The 23,788-nt window shown below is 37.7% G+C and overlaps 3 protein-coding genes across 9 annotated transcripts; 1 reads left to right on the forward strand and 2 right to left on the reverse strand.

Moving 5' to 3' along the window:
• Positions 1 to 49: 49 nt before the first annotated feature.
• gabpa (GA binding protein transcription factor subunit alpha) lies at positions 50 to 7,852 on the reverse strand. Of its 6 annotated transcripts, none has more exons than XM_084421614.1 (10): positions 7,446 to 7,852; positions 6,071 to 6,167; positions 5,796 to 5,940; positions 5,613 to 5,697; positions 5,070 to 5,297; positions 1,952 to 2,146; positions 1,800 to 1,853; positions 1,481 to 1,609; positions 871 to 1,063; positions 50 to 746 (listed from the first exon to the last, which is right to left on the reverse strand). In XM_084421614.1, the coding sequence occupies exons 2-10, from the start codon at positions 6,145 to 6,147 to the stop codon at positions 485 to 487; spliced, it is 1,368 nt and encodes a 455-aa protein (XP_084277740.1). In that variant the 5' UTR covers positions 6,148 to 6,167; positions 7,446 to 7,852; the 3' UTR covers positions 50 to 484. The 6 variants fall into 6 exon arrangements, with proteins under 6 accessions (XP_084277740.1, XP_084277741.1, XP_084277744.1 ...); XM_084421615.1 differs by having other exon boundaries at positions 7,647 to 7,783; XM_084421618.1 differs by having other exon boundaries at positions 7,450 to 7,569.
• Positions 7,853 to 8,407: 555 nt separating this feature from the next.
• jam2b (junctional adhesion molecule 2b) lies at positions 8,408 to 17,096 on the reverse strand. 2 transcript variants are annotated; one of them, XM_084421621.1, is made up of 10 exons: positions 16,983 to 17,096; positions 13,728 to 13,793; positions 13,526 to 13,636; positions 12,904 to 13,053; positions 12,453 to 12,640; positions 12,167 to 12,275; positions 10,107 to 10,208; positions 9,964 to 9,988; positions 9,831 to 9,864; positions 8,408 to 9,711 (listed from the first exon to the last, which is right to left on the reverse strand). In XM_084421621.1, exons 1-10 carry the CDS (start codon positions 17,038 to 17,040, stop codon positions 9,673 to 9,675), a joined length of 882 nt encoding a protein of 293 aa, XP_084277747.1. In that variant the 5' UTR covers positions 17,041 to 17,096; the 3' UTR covers positions 8,408 to 9,672. The 2 variants fall into 2 exon arrangements, with proteins under 2 accessions (XP_084277747.1, XP_084277748.1); XM_084421622.1 differs by having other exon boundaries at positions 9,067 to 9,711; positions 9,831 to 9,861.
• A 1,340-nt stretch (positions 17,097 to 18,436) lies between these two features.
• LOC311299073 (uncharacterized protein) lies at positions 18,437 to 22,899 on the forward strand. Its single transcript, XM_084422458.1, has 5 exons — positions 18,437 to 18,523; positions 19,973 to 20,038; positions 20,295 to 22,241; positions 22,430 to 22,469; positions 22,633 to 22,899. The coding sequence occupies exons 2-3, from the start codon at positions 20,002 to 20,004 to the stop codon at positions 22,211 to 22,213; spliced, it is 1,956 nt and encodes a 651-aa protein (XP_084278584.1). The 5' UTR covers positions 18,437 to 18,523; positions 19,973 to 20,001; the 3' UTR covers positions 22,214 to 22,241; positions 22,430 to 22,469; positions 22,633 to 22,899.
• Positions 22,900 to 23,788: the final 889 nt, after the last annotated feature.

Below are 23,788 nucleotides of genomic sequence, written 5' to 3' on the forward strand. Positions count from 1 at the left end.
CAAGAAAAAAAAGGGGTGTGTGTTGCATGCTGCATTATGCAAGACTTGATCGATTCAAAAACCAACTGTCTCTTTATTGCCCTCTGGTGGACAGTAAAAAGTACCTCACCTTGAGGGAATTGGACGCTCAAAAATAAAAAAGAAAAGATCCTTTACAAATGGAAAATATCAAAATACACTGCCCACATGGCTATCAAAAACATAGAGTATATACAATGGAAATATAGCCGATGCAACTCTGCAGTCAGAGAACAAGCATACAAAAACTGAAAGCTCATACATGATCATCTATTCTTATATCTCACACAAACGCACACATTCACTCTCTTAAGCATTTTAAGGACACGCAAACACACATACACACTCATAACAAAGCGCACGTCTGCTTACAAACCCGCTGTCTCCCTCCCTGCCCAAAGTCAAATGTTCAACCCGGTTTCCTCCCATCTTAAATTTGTCTCCTGATTGGCTAGCCACTCCCTCCTCAACTGTCTTTCTCTAAAGTTGCTGCAGCCAGAGTGACTGTGGTGACTGGCTGCCCTGTGGCGGTGGCCAGCGTGACTGTGTTGACGGGCTGGCCAAGGCCGTGCAACTGAACTCGGGCGAGTTTCTTCTGTTCGCACTCCGTCACCAGGTTGTTGAGCTCTGCAGCGCTGTATCCAATCAGAGTCCTCAGGTCGCACACAAACTTGTAGACAAAGCGCTTACCCTGCACTTTGCTGATCATGTCTCCGTCATAGTAGTACCTGTAGAGAGGAGACAAGATAGTGTTTATATTATCTAAAACAATAAAAAAATATATATATATTGCTGATTACTAGTTGCATCTCTCCAAAAGCACCTAAACTACAGAAAGGAAATGAAATGCACCTGAGAGCTCTGCTTAGTTTCTCGTAGTTCATGGTGGGCTTGTTCTTGCGTTGACCCCATTTCTGAGCTACCAGCTCAGGCTGATTGAGTTTGAACTCGCCTTCCTCTCCCACCCAGGAAATGCAGTCCCGAGAGTCCTTATCCGTCAGCAACTCCAGGAGAAACTGCCACAGCTGAATCTGACCGTTATTACCTGAGAGGTCACACAACACAATAATAATCAACTCAAAAATCATTTATTAAGAGTTGTGCATGGTATTTTTCTTAGTATGAGGGTTGGGCAAATTTAGAATTTAAGGCTTCCGTTAAATTGTTGATTTGCGATTTGAACTGAACACACACCACAGGATGTTGAATTTGGAATGACAGGAAGAGGAAAATGCTTATAAAACGGATAGTTTCGGTCATTGATTTCCTTGATATATAGGCAGCATTTCAAAGATTACTTACTAATTTCATCATCAATATATTTGATGATATTGTATAATATTTAATATATTAACAGTTTATACTGAAAAATTACATGCATTTACACCACTTAGATTAATTTATTTTAAATAAGCATGATAGTATTGATAAACCTGCGCTTTTACACAGTGTTTGTATGTACCTGTGCGGTTGCCAGGTGAGCTGCGCTCCTCTCCTGAGATCCGGGGGGCTCGGGGTGTTTTGTTGTGCTTCATCACCTTAATGGCTGTGGGTGTGGCCTGCTGCACGGGGGCAGGAATGATCTGCACAGCTGGAGAATATCAAGAAACTGTGTTACCCAGAAGACCAACACATGCTCCTTTCATCAAAAAGCTTAAGTGTTGCCTGGAGACACAAAACTGCCCTTTAAGCAACAGTCATGTGCAGGTTATATAAAGTGTTACTCAAGAAGGTAGTCAAAAAGTGCTTTTGTTGAAGATTCAGGATCTACAGATACTCACGTTGATCAATGGTGACTGTTGCTTCCTGACCCTGATCCTGACTTGCAAGTACATCTGCACAGAGCATTACAAAGATTGAAAATTGGCTAAAAAATATTGTGGTTGCATTTGAGAATACACGCCACGCACACTCTTTCCTTTGTGAAACTTACACTTGCGTAGAAGCTCCAGGTGGCTCCACAGGATCTCTCCGCTAGGCACTCTCTGGAGGAACTCCTCCTGGCTAAAAGCACAGAGCTGGCGGCCGGGGATGTGAATGCCACCCACCTCCATTTCCTCAATCCCAAACTCCTTCATAACCCAAACTGCCCAGTGGATCACCTGATCTGCTGTCCACTGCACCGGGTCTGACATAAAGACACACAAACCTCATCAGATGGCTGACTAAAGGTGTAAAAATCCAATGATCCGACAATGACAATACATTTTCGAATTTAATTTTATCATAGTAAATTTATTTTCATATTCATTTCTTATCTAAAAATACAATTCCTGACCTATTTTCAGATGTTAACTTGCTATTAATTGCACCAATTAATCATATCATGATCCCTTTCACAATTTCATTGTCATTTCAGATTTCATGAAGCATCTTATTATTTAGAATAAATACATACACTAATCAGTGTTAAAAAGTTTAGGGTCCGTAAGAATTATTATTATTCTATTTTTTTAAGAAATTATTTTTTACTTTTATTTAGCAAGGACACTTTAAATTGATGAAAAATGACAGCAAATACATTTATGTTACAAAATATTTCAAATAAATGCTGTTCTTTTAAACTTTCTATTCATAAAAAAGTCCTGAACATTTTTAATCATGGTTTTCACAAAAATATTAAGCAGAACAACTGTTTTCAACATTAAAGGAGAACTCCGGTCAATTTTAACATTGAGCTCATTTTTTTGTACATTTGGAGTGCTGTCAATACAGAGAACAACGACAAAAATCGGTGTTGCCTACACCGAGTTATTCTATTTTTAAAATTTGCACCCTATTGACTTCAATGGGGCAAGTAGTAAGCCTGCTTTTTAGCCTCTTAACATCCTTTAAGTGTCATTACAAGCGCACAGAAAATGTGAGTGATTCCTTCCGAGTGAACACGGGTGGATCTGACTGCAGTAGATGTTAGAGATATTAATAAAAATGAAGTTAATTCAGCCAGCGCTCATACCTTTGTTTACATCCTGTTTTCGGTGGAAGGCCATAGTAATCGATTGTCGAGTTCACGCGCATAGGTTTAGTACCTATGATCACGCGCGTGAACTCGACAATCGACTACTGTGGCCTTCCACCGAAAACAGGATGTAAACAAAGGTATGAGCGCTGGCTGAATTAACTTCATTTTTATTAATATCTCCAACATCTAACATCTTTCGCCTGGCTCCGAAGAGAGAGAGTGCGCGCGCGACCAGCTCTCTCTCTCTCTCTCTCTCTCGTTCTTTCAGTTAAACATGTGCCCTGTCACAAGCGCAGCAGTTCATCTACATTACTCACCGATAAAATAAGACTTTGGCGGGACAAAAATTCACTTTGGCGGGCGCTAAAACAAGTTCAATGCAGGAAAATTCATGCGTGAATTTAACTTAGTAGGCTACATGACCATGCACTCGCACAAATGCGACCACATAAAATTGTAACTCGCACATTCTCAAAAAATGGTTGCAGTCTGGAACCCTGTGAGATGATGAGAAGAGAAGAGTGATACAGGATTAATGGACTAAAAATAACATTACCTTCCAAGGGATCCTAATGCTAGTAAAGTGGTTATTTATTTTCAACAATGTGAATGTCTCAGTTGAGCATTATTTATTTGTATTCAGTACATTTCACTGTGGATAATTTGGGTAAATCAGTCGCAATTTCAGCGCAGGCTTTGCAAACAGACTTTTATGATATGGACTCGACAGTAACGCGACAACATGTAAGTAACAGTGTTAATTCCACTGCCTGATCTGTAACCAGTGATTTCTGATAGGTAATGTTTCATGTAGCTACAGTCAGAAGTTCTTTGTCTGTGTCAGTAAATCAAACCAGTGACTAAACGGTCAGCTTCACATTGTTTCTCTTAGTAGGATGAAAATATTCTGTTATTTCAACTGTGATTAAATTATACATAGAAAAGGATCAAAGAACACTCCCTTTACAATCGCTGGAGCTGTCAATCGAACAAAACTCCTGTTATAATCAATGAATCTCTTATTTACATTGTGTTTGCACTGTCAGTTATGATGAAAGCAATCGTTAGTCTGCAAAAATCGAGTTGCAATGATGAGATCACTGCATTCATGCGCTCAACATATCTGTGATCGGCTAAATGCTCATCACTGCAACTTTCATACCACAATCTAAATATAATGCCATAGATATAATGCTATAATCACATGTAATACTTAGCTATTTCATATGCAAAGATGTTAGCAAATCACAGCAGTGGGCGTTTACACTGAAGTCTCAAAGCAGACACAGCCCTTCAAACAGAGCGTTCAAATCAGAGGGCTTAAATCAGGGTAGGAAAAATGCCTTATATTTCTAAAATATGAATTCTAAAATTAACATTATAAATGCACCCGAGGGAACATCATAAAACAATAAAACAATGCAGTTCATGACCCCTTTTAAATATATTAAAATAGAAGAAAAAAAAGTTATTTTAAATTGTAAAAATTTCACAAAATTACTGTTTTTACTGTATTTTTCATCAACTAAATGCTGCCTTGGTGAGCATAAAGTCTTTATACTTTTGCCTGGCTCCGCATCGCGAGTATCCGCTGACTGCGCGCGCACCTCCCCAAATGGACGAGGCGTTTATACTTGACACGTTCGCCGTTGTAGTGCACTATTATTTTAAACGACAGGGGAGTAAACTCAGAGTAATTGTCCCTTTTAAACCATTAGGAAGCAGAGGTGGGAAGTAGTAAGGTACACACGCGATGTTGTTTGTTTTTATTAGGGCTGAGAGATTTTGGATTATAATCCAATTACGATTTTTTTTAATCAATATTGCGGAGCCGAGCTTAAAGTTACATACAATGCTGTGCACACGAAATGGGGTCTTGTGCAGTCAACGTGCACGACTTCCCACACAGTGGTGACGTAATTTTTTTTGCACTTGTGCGGACAAGGCAAGTATAAACCAGGATTAAGAGACTTTACACTTAAATTTGAAAATACTTTTCAAATCTTACCAACCCTAAATCTTTTTTAAAATCCTTTAAAAAAAAATTACATTTAACTCTGAAACACGTTAATATCAACGGACTACTCACCATAGGGAATGTTCAGTCGAACCTGCTCCTTGCGGTAGCCTTCCAATGCGGCCGCCCAGCGGGTCACCTGCTCTGAAGTCTCATCAGGAATGGAGGCTCGCTCCACTGCAATCACATGTCCGTCCTCCACCAGATGGGCTTCCTCGCCAGCAGCCGCGTCTGGATCAATAACCACCTCCACAGTCTCCACTGGTTTCACGATCTCCAGAATATTCAATTTCTCTTCACCTAAAACAGACCAAAGACACATAAGCAGGTCAAGTATTTTTTTTATTTTTTTTAGTGCTGTAAATGGGTAGTTGTCTTTTTGCCTTCACTTGTTCAATGTAAATGGTCCTTTCAGAATTTTTTAAAGTACAAATATTCATGTAGCCTCTCAATCAATATGGGCTCATAAAAGCTGCATGCATAATAATAAAAAAATGAGCAAAGTGCTCACACCGCAGGACATGTCAACTAACCAAATATTTTCAGTTGTCTGAAGGGTATGTTGACAAGTTCAGATTTGTCCAACAGCAATACAAGATCATTGTAAACTGTTACCCTGTTTCGTGACAATCTGCACGCTGAGCTGTACTGTGCCATCTGTCTTCACTCCTTGATCGAACAGGCTGTGATCAGGATGCAGCTACATGAGGAAAGGAGCGGAGACAGGGAGTGAAGAGCTCAGCCAATAAATACAATGAGTGTGCTCAAATAAGTTTACATTAATACAGAGGCACATACTAGGATGTCCTGCAGACAAATGTCATATCCATCCAGCGGGACCTGAAGACGAGGCTCCAGTAACTTCTTTAGGTTACCGATCGGCTCATTGATGTCAATGTCTTGAGTTATCAGTTCAGCTGCTGTGATGGTTTGCTCCTCAATCCTGACATTTGGTCACAAAAAAAAACTGATAATTTCCAAGGCACAAGATACACATTGCTCAATGAGATGCTTCCTCAAAACATATCACATAAAGAGGAAAAAAGGATGAGAAAGACAGAGAAATCACTTACCCTTCCTCTAAACACTCCTGTTTCTCCCGCCCATCAATCTCAATTTCAATCATCTCCTCTGTCTCACTTTTTGACATCCCTGTAACTCCTTGTCCAACTATGAAGCAAATGCATATTTTTTTGCAATTAATTTAATCACAAGAAAGTGTACAATTATCAGTAACACTTTACAATAAGGCCTCCTTTGTTAATATTATTTAATGCATTAGCTAACATGAACTAACAACACACATTTGATTTTTTTTTTTGTGTGTGTTTATTAGTCTTTGTTAAAGTTATAGTTAATAAAAAATACAATTGTTTCTTTTTTTTCATGTTAGTTAACATATGTATTAGCAAACATTGACTAAGATTAATAAATGCTGCAGTGTATAAGTTTTCATTGTTGTTAGTTTATGGTAACTAACGGCAACAAATAAAACTATTGTAAAGTGTAACCAAATTATCTCATACTTTATAATCTTGTAAATAAACGTTTATTTAAAATAATTTCTGGCATTTTAATGAACAGTTAGGTTATATAAAACATCTAAATGTGAGCCAAAAGGCACTAAATGGTCGGTTTAACGCACTGTTAAAGAAGTCTCTGAAGTCTCATAAACTCTCACGCAACACCGAGGCTTTGCTAGAGTGGAGGCCCACCATGACATTTTCCCTGCATTAGCACTCTTATTAAACACAAGAGACGCGCTTATTATTAAATAAATGCCATTCATTTGGTCAATCCAATTTTTATTTTTGTGTGTAGATTTAAACGCACAATTTTATTAATATAATTTCCAGCAGCGACTGGGTGGGAAGACGACGCGCGAATCCATACAAACGCAGTTGCCATGTTGGAATGCTTTTGGGTTTCGTAATATAACCGCAGAATTGGGCGTAAAAGACGACTTTTTAAAACTTCTAAAACTTTCAGGGGTAGCTACACATCAAGACTTTTGATTCTGGAAAGTTAAAACGGAAATGGAAGAAACGGAAACAAAACAAGAGAAGGGCAGATGTAAAAGCAGCCGGAAATCCTGGCCGAAGTCACGGCGGCTGACAAGACTTCCGAAAACAGCCGTGCGACTGAAGAAACGAACGGAAACATCACGGTGTTTAATTACGCGGAATAAAATATCTACGAAAGGTACAATAATGAATGGAATATGTATGTATACCTGGCCTCTTTGTTAGCTGCTTACCGTATGCTGACGAAAGACAGAGAGACACGCCTGGTTGAACTGAATATATGCTCACGCGAACAGCTCGCGCTAACTTTCACCAAAACTCGCGCATCTGTTTTTTACGACCGAGTTATATACATAAACAACATCTCTCGATAAAAAAAGTTGTATTTTAAAAGATCCAGAATAAAATATACTGATATCTTTACCTACTGTTTGTCGGGGTGTGAGAGGGCTGGGTTATTGTCAGTTCTGTTAGCACTCCAGCTAGCTCTGTTTCCCCCAGGATGCTAACAGTTAGCTCACGCAGAAAGCGGGAAAACTGACACGCTTATAACCTCACACACTTGTAACATTCTTATTTCTGTCCGCGTTTATCTCAGATAAATTAGTATCGCGGCCCAACGTACCTCTTTATCCCGTTCAGTAAGTGCTGTGTTGGAGTTTTTTCGGACTAAAGCTGTGTGTCAAGGGCTATAGTTTAGTGTGTGCTAATAAGTTGAGCGAACGTTCATGCTGGTTTTTGGTCAACATTGCATTGGGGGCGGGGATGAGCTCGAGGCCTGGCTGCCCACTGACAGCAACATGTACACCCCGCTCTGTTCAGTTTTCCCACAATATATCATAATACATATGGGTATTTATTTGATTAGTTGTACTAAATAACAGCCAGCAGCAGAATCAGAAGGTGTTGACTTTCTCAGTGTCCGAAGTGTGAAAATCGACGCAGATATTATTGGATACTTGTAAATTTATATTTATACAGTTGTGTATGCATTGCATAATGTGCACATCTGGAAATCAGCCTTCTATTTACTCCATCTTTATGTAGCCTGTAGTACTGTTTTTGTAGGTATTTATTTTATTCTTAATCCTACTTATTTAATTGTTCTGTCTATTATCTTGCGTTATGTACGTATGTTCTCGAGTGCTCCTGGAAACCACAACAAATTCCTTGTTTGCATATTTGGCGAATAAAGCACATTATATTATAAAGTGTTTTGAATTTTTCACAAGCTGATTGATACTAACGTTACAGTCCTGTGACACTTCAAGTAAATGTTCCCAGCAAAGAAATGTTCTCACCCTGTTGTATAAAACTGATTTTGGATGTGACTTTTATCGATGCCTTGAAACCAATGATTAAATAAACAACTTGGAAAACTGATTTGTGCATTTCTTTATTTAACAGTGAAAGTGTATGCTAAAGTCATTTATTCTGTGTAAAATGAGGTTATATATATTGCAATGAAGTCTGAATTTTGCATTTGCTTCATTTTACATAACAGATAATGTAACAAAAGACCAAAAAACATCTAGTTTTTGGTGACGTTGGTTCATTTGAGCCACAAATCAGCTAAACCAAACCGTTAAATAAGCTCAAGCACATTATTTAACTCTGTCTAGATGTTAAAGGTATAGTGTTGTGTTGTCTATGGTGGATTGTTTGGTTATCACTATGCACGTCTAGTGAAAAGTGTTCGATTGGTTAAAACTGCTTCTGTTATTAAAAGAGAAGTGTGCAGATCTGAGAAAACAAAAAGTCCGAAGTTGCTGAAAGGAATTTTCTGTCTCTTGGCTTTCTGTGCACGCTACAAATAGATCACCACCAAAAAAAATGACAATTATGTCATCATGTAACTTCACTTCTATTGTTCCAAGCCACTTTGACTTTGTTTCTTCTGTGGAATGTAAAAGAAGATATTCTGAGAAATGTCTCGGTTGTTTGTCCATACAGTGAAAGCCAGTTCTTCAAAATATCTTCTTTTTTTGATTAACAGAAAAAAAAAGTCATACAGGTTTTTGAATGACATGACAGTAAATGTTTTTTCTCTCTCTCTCTCTCTCTCTCTCTCTCTCATTGAGAAATACCTATCATCAGACAACTGATGACACTTATTGAAACATGAAAAAAAAACAAAAAAAAAACACGGCAAGGTAAATGTGATTAACATTCTACTGAACATTGATTGTATGATGATTAATAGACTTTAGAGACATCCTGAGACAAGTCAAGCTTGTTTCCGCTCAAATCAAGTGGACCATCACATCTGTAGTCGGGCCTTTATGCTCAGTGGCTTGGTGATTGAAACCATTGCCTGTAACCTGCGTTGGACAAATCTGGCATAAAATAGTGCAACATTTGTACAGTATCTATAAACACTAGGTAGTCCAAAGTCAAAATAATATTACAATAATACGCAGTATCCAAAAAAAGCTTTTTACAGTAGTAGAAGAGTAACAGCAGAGATTAACTTTAGGTCTGTTGTGGATTGTTCAGCTGTAATCAGACCTCACCACCAGGGGACGCGTTTCTGCTCTCAGAGCAAAGCAGAGATATAGAGGCGTATTTGATGTAATATATCATTCTCTAGCCTTTGAGGTCAATTGAATTCACTTCTGTCAGCATGGTGCTGTCCAAAATGTGCACACTCTTCAAAGCACAAAGGATTGTGTATGTTTGTAGTGTCTCGGCTGAGGAGAGAGATGAACATTCTGATGAGGACCGGCCATTATTATAAACAGAAGCCTCTACGGTGTCATTTCTGTATCATTTGACTATTAAGCTATAAATGGGAAACTTAAAGACTTACATCTGTTGGAGGGTTACAGCTGGTCTTTGTTCTGCTGAAAAGTGAAGAGAAATAACCACTTTGTTTCAAATGGTCTGTTGTGTTTTTTTCTTGTAGATTAGAGTGCATTAAAAAGTACTGCAAAAAGACTTACCTTTGTATTGTCTCTCCTTTATTCTCTGTTGGTAAATGCAAGACTTATGTTAGTAGATTGAGACAAAACACATTTGGGTTCATAAACAGGTATAGTAAGTTCCCCAACAGCCCATATACTGTTTTGAATGAAGTGTCACTCACTGCGGCAGCGTCGACAGCACAGACAGATGGACACACAGCACGAGAGAAGCAACAGGCACGCTCCCACTTCTAATGCTATAATTATTGGCATGTTGAGCTCAACTGCAAACAGAGCATGTCAAACATATATGCAAAGGGGTCATAAGTATGCACTTTTTATCTAAATATCAAAACTATTAGAAGTGAGCGGGGCACAAACTAATGCGGGGCTAGTTGTAACACACATGGTTTAAAACTTTCCACACATGCAAGCATGACGAAACTGTGTATTTGCCATATTGCCGTATTTGCACTAGTTGCCATATCAACACTATATAGAGAAAAAATTGCGCCAAAATGAAAAAATCTTTGGAAGATATCCCTGAACATTTATTTAACCATAGCAAAAGTAAATTTCTTAATGAAGTTAATTTTTTATCTCTGTTTTTTGGGTTTATTTAAAATTAAACAAATCTGATATTAATTTAATCGCCAATCTGTTATTTAACAGTTGAGATAGATACCAGCAGAAGACACGTGCCGGGTTTAAATCCCAGTTGCACAGGTGGGGCATGTTACAGGATTGCGTTACAATGTGCCCCTATTAGAACTATGCTATTCTATTCAATACTTTTATGAATTCTATTGAGAAACCATGAGAAAATGGTGAATAAAGATATTTTATATGAAAAAGTTATTAATTGTATTTTATTGACAAAATGTTTTAGTTTGTCTTGTATATTTCTTTGATTAGATCAGATAACATTTTAATCTGGCATATGCTCATGTTACAATGTGCCCCTCACGTTACAATGTACCCCACCTATGGGGCATGTTGTCACATTTCACTTCCATTCTTTCGGGGTAAATCAAGAAAAAACTATACACCGTATTAATGAAACAAAATCACATAATTGTATGTGGGAAATTAATGTGGGAAAAAATGTATTCTCTTAACCCCAAGTGGATTTATACAAACTGAGAAAGTTAAAAAAGTGTTGGGTTGTGCCTCACTCTCCCCTACACTACAATATGTTTTTGCAGGGGTAAAAATTATCCCAAACTCTACAAAAAAAAAAAAAAAAAAAACAAACATAATTTTAGAAAGATAACCACTATTTGGTGTTCAAGAAACATTTCTTATTATTACCCATGTTCAAAACAGTTTTGTGATACACTGTTTTCAGGATTTTTTGATAAATAGAGAGTTCAAAAGAACATCATTTATTTGAAACTTCTGCAACATTATAAATGTCTATACTGTCACTTTTGATCAATTTATTGCATCATTGCTGAATAAAAGTCTTAATTTCTTTCCAAAAGATGTCTTACTGACCTCAAACTTTTGAACGGTTGTGTAGATGCCAGCCAGTACCAGTAGCAGTTTTAACATTAAGTGACATGGCATCTGACGCACAGAAGCCAATGGCACATGTCACTATGCTTATTGGCACATCCGGTCTTCATTGGCATGTGCCAGTGGATAGTGGCATGTGTCACTGACATTATCGCAACGCACTGACACTCACACGACACCTGACTGACACAGAGTCGCGGACCATGTCGCCATGTGTTGTGACACCCCCAGTAGTGACTGACAGATGAATCGAGCACCTATACTGACGTAATTGTGACACAAATATCAATTATGCCAGTCAGTAATATTTTTTCAAACATGTTATTTGTGTCACATCTGTATTTGATTGGCATGTGACACTGAATGTTTTGTAATACCAGTGATACTTTATGTTGTTTATCTCGCAAAGTCACAAACTGCCCATTCTAGGAAAGACACGAAATAAATCTATCATAGGTCACTACGAATAACGTATTAACAGTCGCGTCAGTTACTGTAAGCCTTTATTTTAGCATGATGCTGCACGGACGCACGCCAGTAGGTGCATGTCAGTATAAGTAAGTGTAACACTGGACAGCGCAAGATTCTCATCTGATCTAAATGTGTGATCTAAATCTTTGATCTAAATGCCCTCTTTGTACATTTTCATTTTACTCTTTTAACAATATTTCAAAAGATCATGTTTAATTGATTTCTTTAAATGACCAATTTGTAATTAACTTACATTCAGTTATCTTCATGTGCTGGCCTGCACAGCTTTTGGGTGCCCCCACTCCATTGGATGCCTCACATCGATACTGACCCTCATCAGATTTTGATACCGTCTTGAATTTCTGTTCAAAAGCAAAGGAAAAGAAACAGTGTATATAAATCACATATGCCATAAATGCATCAAATACAAACAATAAGCAGCGTTTGTTAGCAGTCAAGGGAAAAGGGTACAGGAAGGTCAATGTTTTGATCAAAATGTTTGCCCATGTGATGGAAAGAGATTATAGCACTACACCAACCAGAGTTCCTGTTTTGGGGTCCAGGGTGTAGGTGATTTCAGCGGGCTTGCCAGTGTTAAGTGGTTTGTTGTCTTTGTACCAGCTGTAGGTGGCAGCAGGAACGCTGAGTTTGTCTTTACAGTGGAGCTCCGCAGAAAATCCTTTCGGGACTTTTTCAGGAACCTCACATGACGGCGCATGTGGCGGCACTGTCCATGTAAGACAGATCATACTGCTCACTGACAGAAAGGTTATGTTTAAGACAAGGAGTTATGAATACACTCTTAAAAATAAAGGTTATTCAGACTTAGACATTTTTTTTTCTTTTAAGGACTGTTTATTGAAAGGTTCTTTGGGGAAGCAACAATTTTTCTTCTATGGAATCGCTGTGAAAATGCTTCTTTTTATTTTATTTTTAAGAGTGTACCATTTGCTGCACATGAAAATAAGTGTACAAGATTTTCATTCCCACCAAGCACAATGAGGGTGACGGTGACCTCCCCCAGCTTGATTTTGTCTTGGCGGGCTGTGACTTCGCAATGATACACTCCCGAGTCTTTCTGTGTGACTCCACGGAGGGTCATTGTTGCCCCGTCGATGGACGCCCGGCTCTTAAATCCACCTGGTAATGGTGAGAGTAAGCCAGAACATTCGGAAGAAAAAACATACTGTATGCGAATGAAAGTATTGTTCACTGAAAGGTGCAGTCACATTTACAATTGCTTGGCAGAGTTTCGAGGACGAAATCTAGTAATTTCAATAGGAATCTGTGCGATCAGAAGTTTCACATGAGGACGAAAGATTCCCCGACACAGATTTTGCAATGGGTTCAGCATCGACCGAAAAAAAAAGCTGCTTGGTTTTAAATCGACTTCTGTGTGAGCTTCATACATCATCATTACACTATACTGACAATGAACCTTTTTTGCTCGTAAAATTTCACCGAAATTTCGCAGATGTGACCTCACCAAACAGAATGTCATTTGGTCCCACAAGTGGTGTGAATGACACTTTTCCTTTTAAAAGATTTCATATAACATCTAAACTAAAGCTATATACAAATAAGAGAGATAAGGGAATAAACAACAACAAACCTGTAAAATCGCCATCGAAATAAACATATGAAACCTCTTTGCCTCTCTTCTTCCATTCAACACGTGGGTTTGTTTCTTTCTCTGTCCTGAACTCACAGGAAAGGACAGCATCTTTGGAAAGAACAGATAAAAGTGTCAAATCAATATGGTCTGAAAGCTTTTAAACACGTCAAGCTGATTATCTGAAGACTAAAGAACTCACTTGTGTTTTCATGTACTTCCACTTTTGCTTTGCTTGTCGTCACAGTAACATGATCTGAGCTAGGAACTGGAGGATAGAAAAGATACAAACAAACAAACACATGAATGTGTCTGAACACACTCCCACAGCATTTTTATAATAGCAAACTTAGTTTGTAGAAAAAACAAATCCACCTACAATGAAAGACTATGAGAACCATTATATGTTTGCCCCATAGAAGATGAATTGAAATTCTGCCACTTAAGAATAAAGGTTCTTTATTGGCACTAATGGTTTTCATGAACAACCTTTAAAATCCCCCAAAAAAAACATCATAAAATGTTCTTCAAACTGGGCTAAAAAATAAGAACTGATCACTGAAAGTTTCTCTGGGAAACCAAAGACGGTTCTTCTATGGCATTGCTGTGAAATAAAGAAAAACCTTTGCAACCTTTATTTTTAAGAGTGATGCACTGTTGATATAGCTTAACTTGCACAGTAAAAAAAAGAAATCCACATTTTGACAGTAAAAGACTAAAATGCTACAGTAAAAAGCTGAACGGTATGTTACTTTAGCTGACTATACGGTGAAAAACTGAAATAGATCTAATGGGACATTTCATGTAATTTTACAGTAAAATACAATGTATAGTTTTTGGAAGTGAAAATACGTCATAACTGGAGGAAAAAAAACATTAACTGACATTTCCAGAATTCTCTTTGTTCACTGCTCTTATTTGATAGTTATTCATTGAAATAACTATGTATCTTCTTAGATTTCTCGTCACCATCTGTGTCTTTAAGGCAGTTGTCGATATACTATATGTAAAAGGCAGATTTTATTTGGTATATTAACATTATTTCAGTTAAAGTGTAAAACTTAAATTGTTGCTTCTGCATTTTTAATAGTAGTTCTGGCAACCACAGTTGCCGGTTTTGTTAGTTTTTTCTGTAAAATTCACATTTTTTTTTTTTTTTTACAGTGTAATCACAAACAATCCTTTAAATGAGATTTATTTAATCAAGAGTGTATGTTAGATTATACTTTACAACGAGGTTCTAAACTTTAGTTAACTACAATAGTTAACATAAACTATTGAAAAGTACTTCTAAAGCATTTAGGCCTAATAGTTATTGTAAACAGCATTTACTAATACATTATTAAAAACAAAGGTTGCATCTTTTAATAATACTTAATGGACCTGAGCGAACATGAACTAACAATGAAAAGTTATTAATTAACTTGAACAAAGATTAATATATACTGTAACAAATGTATTGTCCATTGTTAAAGTTAGTTAATGCACTAACTGTTAATTAATGGAACCTTTTAGGAAAGTGTTACACGTTTTCTATATTATGCCCCTGAGCAATACTATGTATATAATATTTAAGTAAATAAGGAATAGAGTAAAGAGAAGTACAAACACAATGAAGTTTTTCCTCAATTGTGAAACCTCACTAACACTCACTCCCTGCTCTGTTGGTGCCAGGAACAGGGATATGTAGGAATTTACGTAATGGATGGATGTTCTTCTGACACAGTCTGGCTGTGGGGGGTGGCACAAACCAGACCTGATAACCTCCACACACACTGAAAAACAGGCACTTCTGGGGAAAGTGAGGGGAAATACTTTCCTTTTATCTGTGTGTAGCTCCCTTTCTATAGCCGTGTAGAAAAGAACTGAGTTTCATATGAGACGAGAGAGAAAAGGTGTGGAGGGTCTTTTTACCCGGAGATACAAAGACGTACTGTGCTGCTGTAACTTAAAACCCCTTCAGCTGGAAGAGGACTAGAGTTCAAATCACAGACCACCCCACAATGTATTTAACAACCCTAGCACTCAGTGGCATGAGATCTGAAAGTTCTCAGAATAAAGCCAATCAATGTTATGAAAGTCAATGTTAACCTAACATTTTACAGCTACATTTATCACTCTTTTAACATCTATACAAAAAGTAAATTGTTACATAATTTGTTAAACATATATTTAGATCTCTCTAGGGTGGGAGCAAGCATTTCTCATGGTATGCCGCGTAACCATAATCTTCATGATAATGACCAATACACAAGGAGTCAGGCAAGGGGCATCAGCGACATGAAAGGGTCCCTGCCACATCAGACTGAAGTTCAGATCTGGACAGCTTCTTCACAGACATTTTATCACCTTCAGGATCTCATGTGTTCAAACGCTGTTAAAGAAGTTTGTGTAAACACATGTGTCTTACAAGACCCCCACCCATTCTATCCAGACCCTCAAAGCATCCATCTCTCTTTGAAAAAAGCACACACAGACACACAGACACACACACACAAAACTCTGTTTCGCTATCTCCATAAGGGTAATGATTTTTATACTGTACAAATTGTATCTTCTAACCCCTAAACCTACCCATCAAACTTGCTGCATTTTTACATTTTCAGAAAATATGATTTAGTTTGTTTATTAATCTATTTCCCTTGTGGGGACCACTGGCTGATTTCAGGTTTTGCTATCCTTCTGGGGACGTTTGGTCCCCACAATGTAATATAAACCTGTATACACACACACACACATCATGGGTTTTCATGTTTTATGGGGACGTTCCATAGACATAATTTTTACAAATTTTTATTTTATAGGCGTAATGATTTTTATACTGTACAAATTGTATTTTGTAGCCTATCCCGTAAACCTACCCATCACAGAAAACGTTCTGCATGTTTAGATTTTCCAAAACATCACTTTATAAGCTGTTTTCCTCATGGGGACCAAACATTTTTCCCACAAGGTCAAGGATTTTGGACATTGCCACATTTGTAGGGACATTTTGTCTACATAATGGGTATACACACACACACACACACACACACATACAATCATTCATGTCACAAATAAAATAAAACATGTAATTAAATTAAAGATAAAACAAATAATAATGATATATAGCCTACATAACATATTCTTTATATTATTTGTAAAATTTTAAATAACTTTTAAGCATGTAAATGTGTTTATATTCAGTGTAGCAGCCAATTATATTCGCAAGGCTAACACTAAAAATCATTTAATGCATTTAAAAAAAAATAGTAGGCTATATATCATTATTAACAGGGCTAAATGTAGATTCAAATTATTAATGAAAGTTAGGATCAGTGTTTTACAACTCACCCCTCAGAGTTCCCACCATTTCAGTTAGAATCATAAATTCTTTCTTTTAAAACGTCCAGAACACGACACACCACATAAAGAGCATCGGATATTGAGGAAAAACAAGTATCATCAATATACTTACGGTAGAGCAGCATGAGAAGAGCGGGAAAGGTTAGTATGTGTGTTGTACTCATCTTCATATTGTCCGGCGCGTGCAGGAGCGCGTGGAGAGTCTGATGTGTTTCTCGCTCTTCGGAGGTTCTTCAAGATGGTTTGCGCGCTCTCGTTAGAACGCTGCGCGAGCACGCCGCAGATGCCCTGAGACATGTGTTGTGTCGTTGCTTTGCATATGAGCGACATATTTACATATGTCTTATGAATCTTGAAAAATCGTATTCCTTATGATCTTTCTTATGTTTTTAATAGGCAAGCGTGGTAACCACAGTTTCAAAATATATTGTTACTTCTGTAAACTAGGCCTATTAAAACAATAGGCTATATCTTTCCCAGATGTTTCTATAATTTTACTTTATAGTTATGACAATAATATCATATTTATGAAGTTTTGTGCTATGCACAATACAATTTTGTCTATAAAACTGCATCAAATTTGGAACCTTTGGTTTGGTTTTGGTTTAGTCAAAAGTAAATAGGCTACTATGACTGAATCAACTTAACAATTGGGTTACAACAATATAAGCAAACTCAAACTAAGTTTCAGATCAAGCCCCCAAAAGGGGGAATTTTGTCATAATTTACTCACCCTCATATTGTTCCAAACCTGTATGAGTTTCTTTCTTCTGTTGAACACAAACCTGCATGAAACTGTGATTACAATATAATTTCAGTGCTGAAGTCCTGCAGTTTGGCTTCATGTTTTATGAGCTGCCCTTTCAGGGAAATGTTTGGCTTAATACAATAAATTTGCCTGTCATAATGCAGAAGAATCCACACGTGTGCAATTAAGATAACATGAGAGAGATAATATGTTGCTGTTTTGCACTTGGGTTTAGGTTTCAGGAACAGGGATGCATTGTTCATGGATGTTGATTTTGAGACCTCACACTCTTGTGGGTATGAAACTTTTGACAGCTGCTTTATCCACAGTATTCCTTTCCTCGGTATGACATGGCATCAACACCTGTCCATATCAGTTGTTGTGCTGATGTCAAATCCACACATGTGCATGTTATCCACACACACACACACACACACACACACACACACACACACACACACACACACACACACACACACACGTGCCCAACTGAAATGCGCCACTCCACTGTCATTATGTGTGTGTGTGTGTGTGTGTGTGTGTGTGTGTGTGTGTGTTGCGGGGGGGGGGGGGGGGGGGGGGGGGATTTGTTCTCAAACTAGGTCAAATCAATTTATTTTTTTTACTTTGTATCTCATAAGGAAGTGACCTGGTACTCTGACCTTAAAAGCAAAAGTTTACAAGACAAGCAAACAATAATGAAATATAATGAGATGTTATTTAGATAAACATTAAACGTGTAGAAGCATGTGATGGCAAAAGCTATTGTACTCTCAGAAATGGGACAAGACAAAGGTTATAAAAGGGTAGTAAATACTCTCTTTTATAAGACGCACTGATTTGATCCCACAGCACTGAGAAAAACACAAGTGAAGAGTCAACACAGACCAGCAAAATCAACACAGGTAAGAAGTACATATTTCTGAAGAAAAACTTTCTTTCTTTCTTTCTTTCTTTCTTTCTTTCTTTCTTTCTTTCTTTCTTTCTTTCTTTTTCTTACCTTCTTTCTTATACTCTTGCAGTGATTTTGTTTGAAAATAGTTGTTTGATTTTGTTTCAAACTAAAGGTGTTAATCTGCAATGTTATCCTGATCTAAGTTACCCCTTAAATGTGTTTGGCGTAACTTGGTGTATTTTGGTTGATTCAGTGATGTTAATTTAAAGGTACACTGTATTACATTTTTGTTCGAAATTAACAAAATTTAAATAATCAGTCAATACATCATCAACATGTTTTTGTCTTACCTTGATTTATTATGATCCTATTATGATATTTTAGAGCATTTTTATATGGTTTGCAAGGGAAAATGCGTATCTTATCATATCCGTAAATGGAGAAAAGTTGCTCCGGCTACATTGGGTGTTTCTCAAACGGAAGGCTGCATCCTACCGAGACTGCGTCCAATAGTTCAGTCCTTCTAAGGCTTGTAGGCTAGTGTCCTCTTCAACAATTAAACGCTAGAATGAGACAGTCTAGTAAGAGCGCATGGCTACGTCACACATTTTCCCGCCCCCATGGTCACTGCACGAAAATACTATTAAAACTTAATTTTGGAAAAATTCGAACTAATTAATTTATATTAACTGGCTTTTTATTAATACAATGCAGTGAATGACAGCCGTTTGCGGTTTAGTGTTAGTGATTAATTTACAGCAAAACAAAAGATAACATCTATACTTTCATGTCCGAAAACATTATTTTTGTCTAACATTTTATAATAAACTCAGACAAGCTCAGTACCGGCTTGTTTTCCGTCTGTTCATTCACGTGAATTTAAATGTGTGCATTGGCTTGGCTTTTTAGAGATAGCGATAAGGAGGTTGAAATGTTGTAAAAGCGAATCGGAGATTATGTTTTTATAACTCAACAGGCAAGTAAGGTATTTTATTGAACAGATATGTAGCTCTCTAACAGACTTCCTTGTAAAGCATTATCTTTTGTGAAGGGTCATTTCATTATAGGTTGTTGTAGAGCTGTTTTGCAATTTATTTTCAAGGAAGTAGCTACCTATTAATGGGTAGCCTATGGCTACAATGTCTTCAGCTTGATATCCTTTCCATCTGAACTGGTTATAGCCTATTAGTGAATGAGTTATGAGTAGTAGGATCATCTCTCTCTCTTTAGTTATAAAAAAAGAACCATATTCATCCACACAGTCACGCAGAGCCGAAGCACAACCAAAACAATGTTCAGTTTTGTTTTTTCACCGCTAGAGGTCCAAAAGTTACACTGTGTACCTTTAATTAAATCTGTTCAATTAATAATGTTTCTCGTGTAGTGGAATCCTGTTAAATGAATAACAAAACTAAAATAACTGGTTTACATTGGTTTATTATTAAATCATCTCTTTCAGAAAGCAACTCTTTGGAGATTTTTGGCAAGATGAGAAAATTACTTTTGCTGGTTCTCACCTTAACAGGTATGATTTGTGCTCTAGTTATACCATCATTCAAATATACAGTTAATATTAACTATGTTGGTTTGATAATTAACAGTTTGTCCTATTTTCAGTAAACATTGTTTTTAGATTTGTGTTGTTGTTGTAGTTGAAGTAGTCATTGCTGACAGCTTAGAATATCTAACAAACTAAATGTTAAATGAATCGTAAAAGAGGTAAATAACTATATTCAATTGCTAGATTGATTAACATTATTACTTTCTCCTCAACTCTGTAGCCTCTGCCAGTCCACCAGTTCAGGATAAAACGCTGCCGTTTAGAGATTTGCCTTTTGATCATGTGGTCAAGGAGGATGCTTTGCCAGTGGTTAAAAAAGAACCAATAGTACAGCACACAGAAGTAGAACGAGGTCCTTTGAAGCAAGATGAACCTGTTGCAGATGTGCTGGAGCCAGAGACAACAGAGGAAGACAGAAAAGAGACGTCAGTGAGAGTGGAGGAACCTGTGATAGAGAAAGATGATCTGACTGAAGCAGAACAAGGTCCTCTGATGCAGGATGAACCTGTTGCAGATGTGCTGGATCCAGGGACAATGGAGGAACACAGAGAAGAGACGTCAGTGAGAGTGGAGGAACCTGTGATAGAGAAAGATGATCTGACTGAAGCAGAACAAGGTCCTCTGATGCAGGATGAACCTGTTGCAGATGTGCTGGATCCAGGGACAATGGAGGAACACAGAGAAGAGACGTCAGTGAGAGTGGAGGAACCTGTGATAGAGAAAGATGATCTGACTGAAGCAGAACAAGGTCCTCTGATGCAGGATGAACCTGTTGCAGATGTGCTGGATCCAGAGACAATGGAGGAACGAAGAAAAGAGACGTCAGTGAGAGTGGAGGAACCTGTGATAGAGGAAGATGATCTGACTGAAGCAGAACAAGGTCCTCTGATGCAGGATGAACCTGTTGCAGATGTGCTGGATCCAGAGACAATGGAGGAACGAAGAGAAGAGACATCAGTGGAGGAACCTGTGATAGAGGAAGATGATCTGACTGAAGCAGAACAAGGTCCTCTGATGCAGGATGAACCAGATGTGCTGGATCCAGAGACAATAGAAGAACAAGAGATGTCAGTGATAATGGAGGAACCCTTGATAGAGGAAGATGATCTGACTGAAGCAGAACAAGCTTCTCTGATGCAGGATGAACCTGTTGCAGATGTACTGGATCCAGAGACAATGGAGGAACAAAGAGAAGAGATGTCAGTGAGAGTGGAGGAACCTGTGATAGAGGAAGATGATCTGATTGAAGCAGAACAAGGTCCTCTGATGCAGGATGAACCAGATGTGCTGGATCCAGAGACAACAGAAGAACAAGAGATGTCAGTGATAATGGAGGAACCCTTGATAGAGGAAGATGATCTGACTGAAGCAGAACAAGCTTCTCTGATGCAGGATGAACCTTTTGCAGATGTGCTGGATCCAGAGACAATGGAGGAAGACAGAGAAGAGATGTCAGTGAGAGTGGAGGAACCTGTGATAGAGGAAGATGATCTGATTGAAGCAGAACAGGGTCCTCTGATGCAGGATGAACCAGATGTGCTGGATCCAGAGACAATAGAAGAACAAGAGATGTCAGTGATAATGGAAGAACCCTTGATAGAGGAAGATGATCTGACTGAAGCAGAACAAGGTCCTCTGATGCAGGATGAACCTTTTGCAGATGTGCTGGATCCAGAGACAATGGAGGAAGACAGAGAAGAGGCGTCAGTGAGAGTGGAGGAACCTGTGATAGAGGAAGATGATCTGACTGAAGCAGAACAAAGTCCTCTGATACAGGATGAACCTGTTGCAGGGGTGCTGGAGCCAGAGACAATAGAGGAACACAGAGTATCAGAAGAGACGTCAGTGATAGTGGAGGAACCTGTGCTAGAGGCAGATTATATAAATGAAGAGACACCAGAGACAGAACTAGAGCCTATGCCAGAAATAGTTGCCATTCAGATGAACAGAAACGTGCCTGTGGGGGAACCTTTAGAGGAACCTGTAGAGGAGCCTGTAGAGGAACCTGTAGAAGAGTTAGAGCCTGCTGAGATGAAGATGGAGGTGGAATCTGAAAAAGAGGAACATTTATTAGAGGAGCCTACACTCGAGGGTGACTATATTGTGGATGACGATCCGGAAGAAGTAATGGAACCATGAAAGGATCTAAGACTGACATTACAGACTGGTAAGCCACCTCAGATGATTTTGACTGGTAGAAAACATGTTTGATAATAGCATATTTGCCCAAATGCTTTCAATACTGCAGTGTTCACAGTCACTGTTGACAGTTGCCTTCACCAAGCCGGTGTAAAGTGTAATGTAAACTTAGAGGCTTTATTGAATGATGATTGTAATGTGGTGATATGTCCACAGGGAGGTGGACTTGTGGAGGAGAATTGTGTAGAAATACTGAGTAAGTGTTGCCACCAAACAACAATTAACAAAAAAAATGTGTTGCTCTTGTCACAGAAATAATCCAAGGGTTTAATTTAATTTATACATCTCTTATAGAGATGCTTTATTTATTTTTATGATCTGTTTTATTAGTTCAACAAAGCTTTGTTTTTTCTTTTCAGGTGATCTGGCGTTCAATGACGTACCATGCAAAATCCTCAAACGGTTCATCTGTTCCTGTCCACTTTAGACAGCCAGGAGGTTAACCTAACCTGCTTTACAGTGACTTTTATGAAGACAATGTAAATAATAACAATAATAATAATATTTATTATTATTATTGCAATTTTTTAAAAGTAATTTAAAAGGGATATGCCGTAATCAAATTGTTTTGTTAAATTTGCCATGGTTTACAAAAAATAATAATAATAAACATACATTTTTATGCGCCACAACTGATTCATTTGTTAATATTGTATTATATTGTAAGTAATTTCAATGTTTACTTGCTATTGTAAAAAGGTATTAAATAAAATTGACTTTTATTATGGTCTTTTATTATACTTTATTGCTGTAATTTGCATGCCAATAGTTGACTCATTTAGGTGTTAACTGAAAGGACACTCAATGTTAAATCCTCACAGAGCTTTTCGCTAAAGCTTCACGGAGGCTTTAGCAAGGCGCTTGTACGCTAATAGCTCTCATCACCATGAGCCTACCATGCAGGCTGTTTTCCATCCCATCATCTGCCCAGGAATGCCAGGATTCCCATGTTTCTATGCATCATCTATGGGATAAAGAGAGAGCCACTTGGTCTGACAGACGCATTTGTTGTGAAGCCAGTGGTGGACCCTGGGACAATAATAATGTTAAAAATGTGGAAACTTTAGTGCATGAAGTTCTAAAGGTGAAGTGTGTAATTTCTGTGACACTAGCATCACCAAACAGACTTGCAAAATAACTTGACTTTACATTAAAATAAATAAATAAATCAATCAAAATAGAGATAGAGAAGACTTAAATCAGTGGTTATTGACAGCTGGGTCATATGACAACATGAAGCTGAAGAAAAACTATGCTTTTGGCAGTAGAATTTTAGAAATATTAATACATTTAAAAAAAAAAAATAGTAACATGTTGTTTCATTATACACACACACACACACACACACACACACACACACACACACAGTAGTGAATAAACGTGATGTCTGGCCTAGAAAAATGGACATCACCCTTTATTCAAATATTATTAAACATTTGTTAAAGTATTTGTAAGTATAGTTGTGCTTCGACTTAATTGTTTTATTTGTGAAAGCAGTGAAACATGCAAAATTGT

Source organism: Rutilus rutilus (genome assembly GCF_951802725.1).
Source record: "Rutilus rutilus genome assembly, chromosome: 10".
NCBI lineage: Eukaryota > Metazoa > Chordata > Actinopteri > Cypriniformes > Leuciscidae > Rutilus > Rutilus rutilus.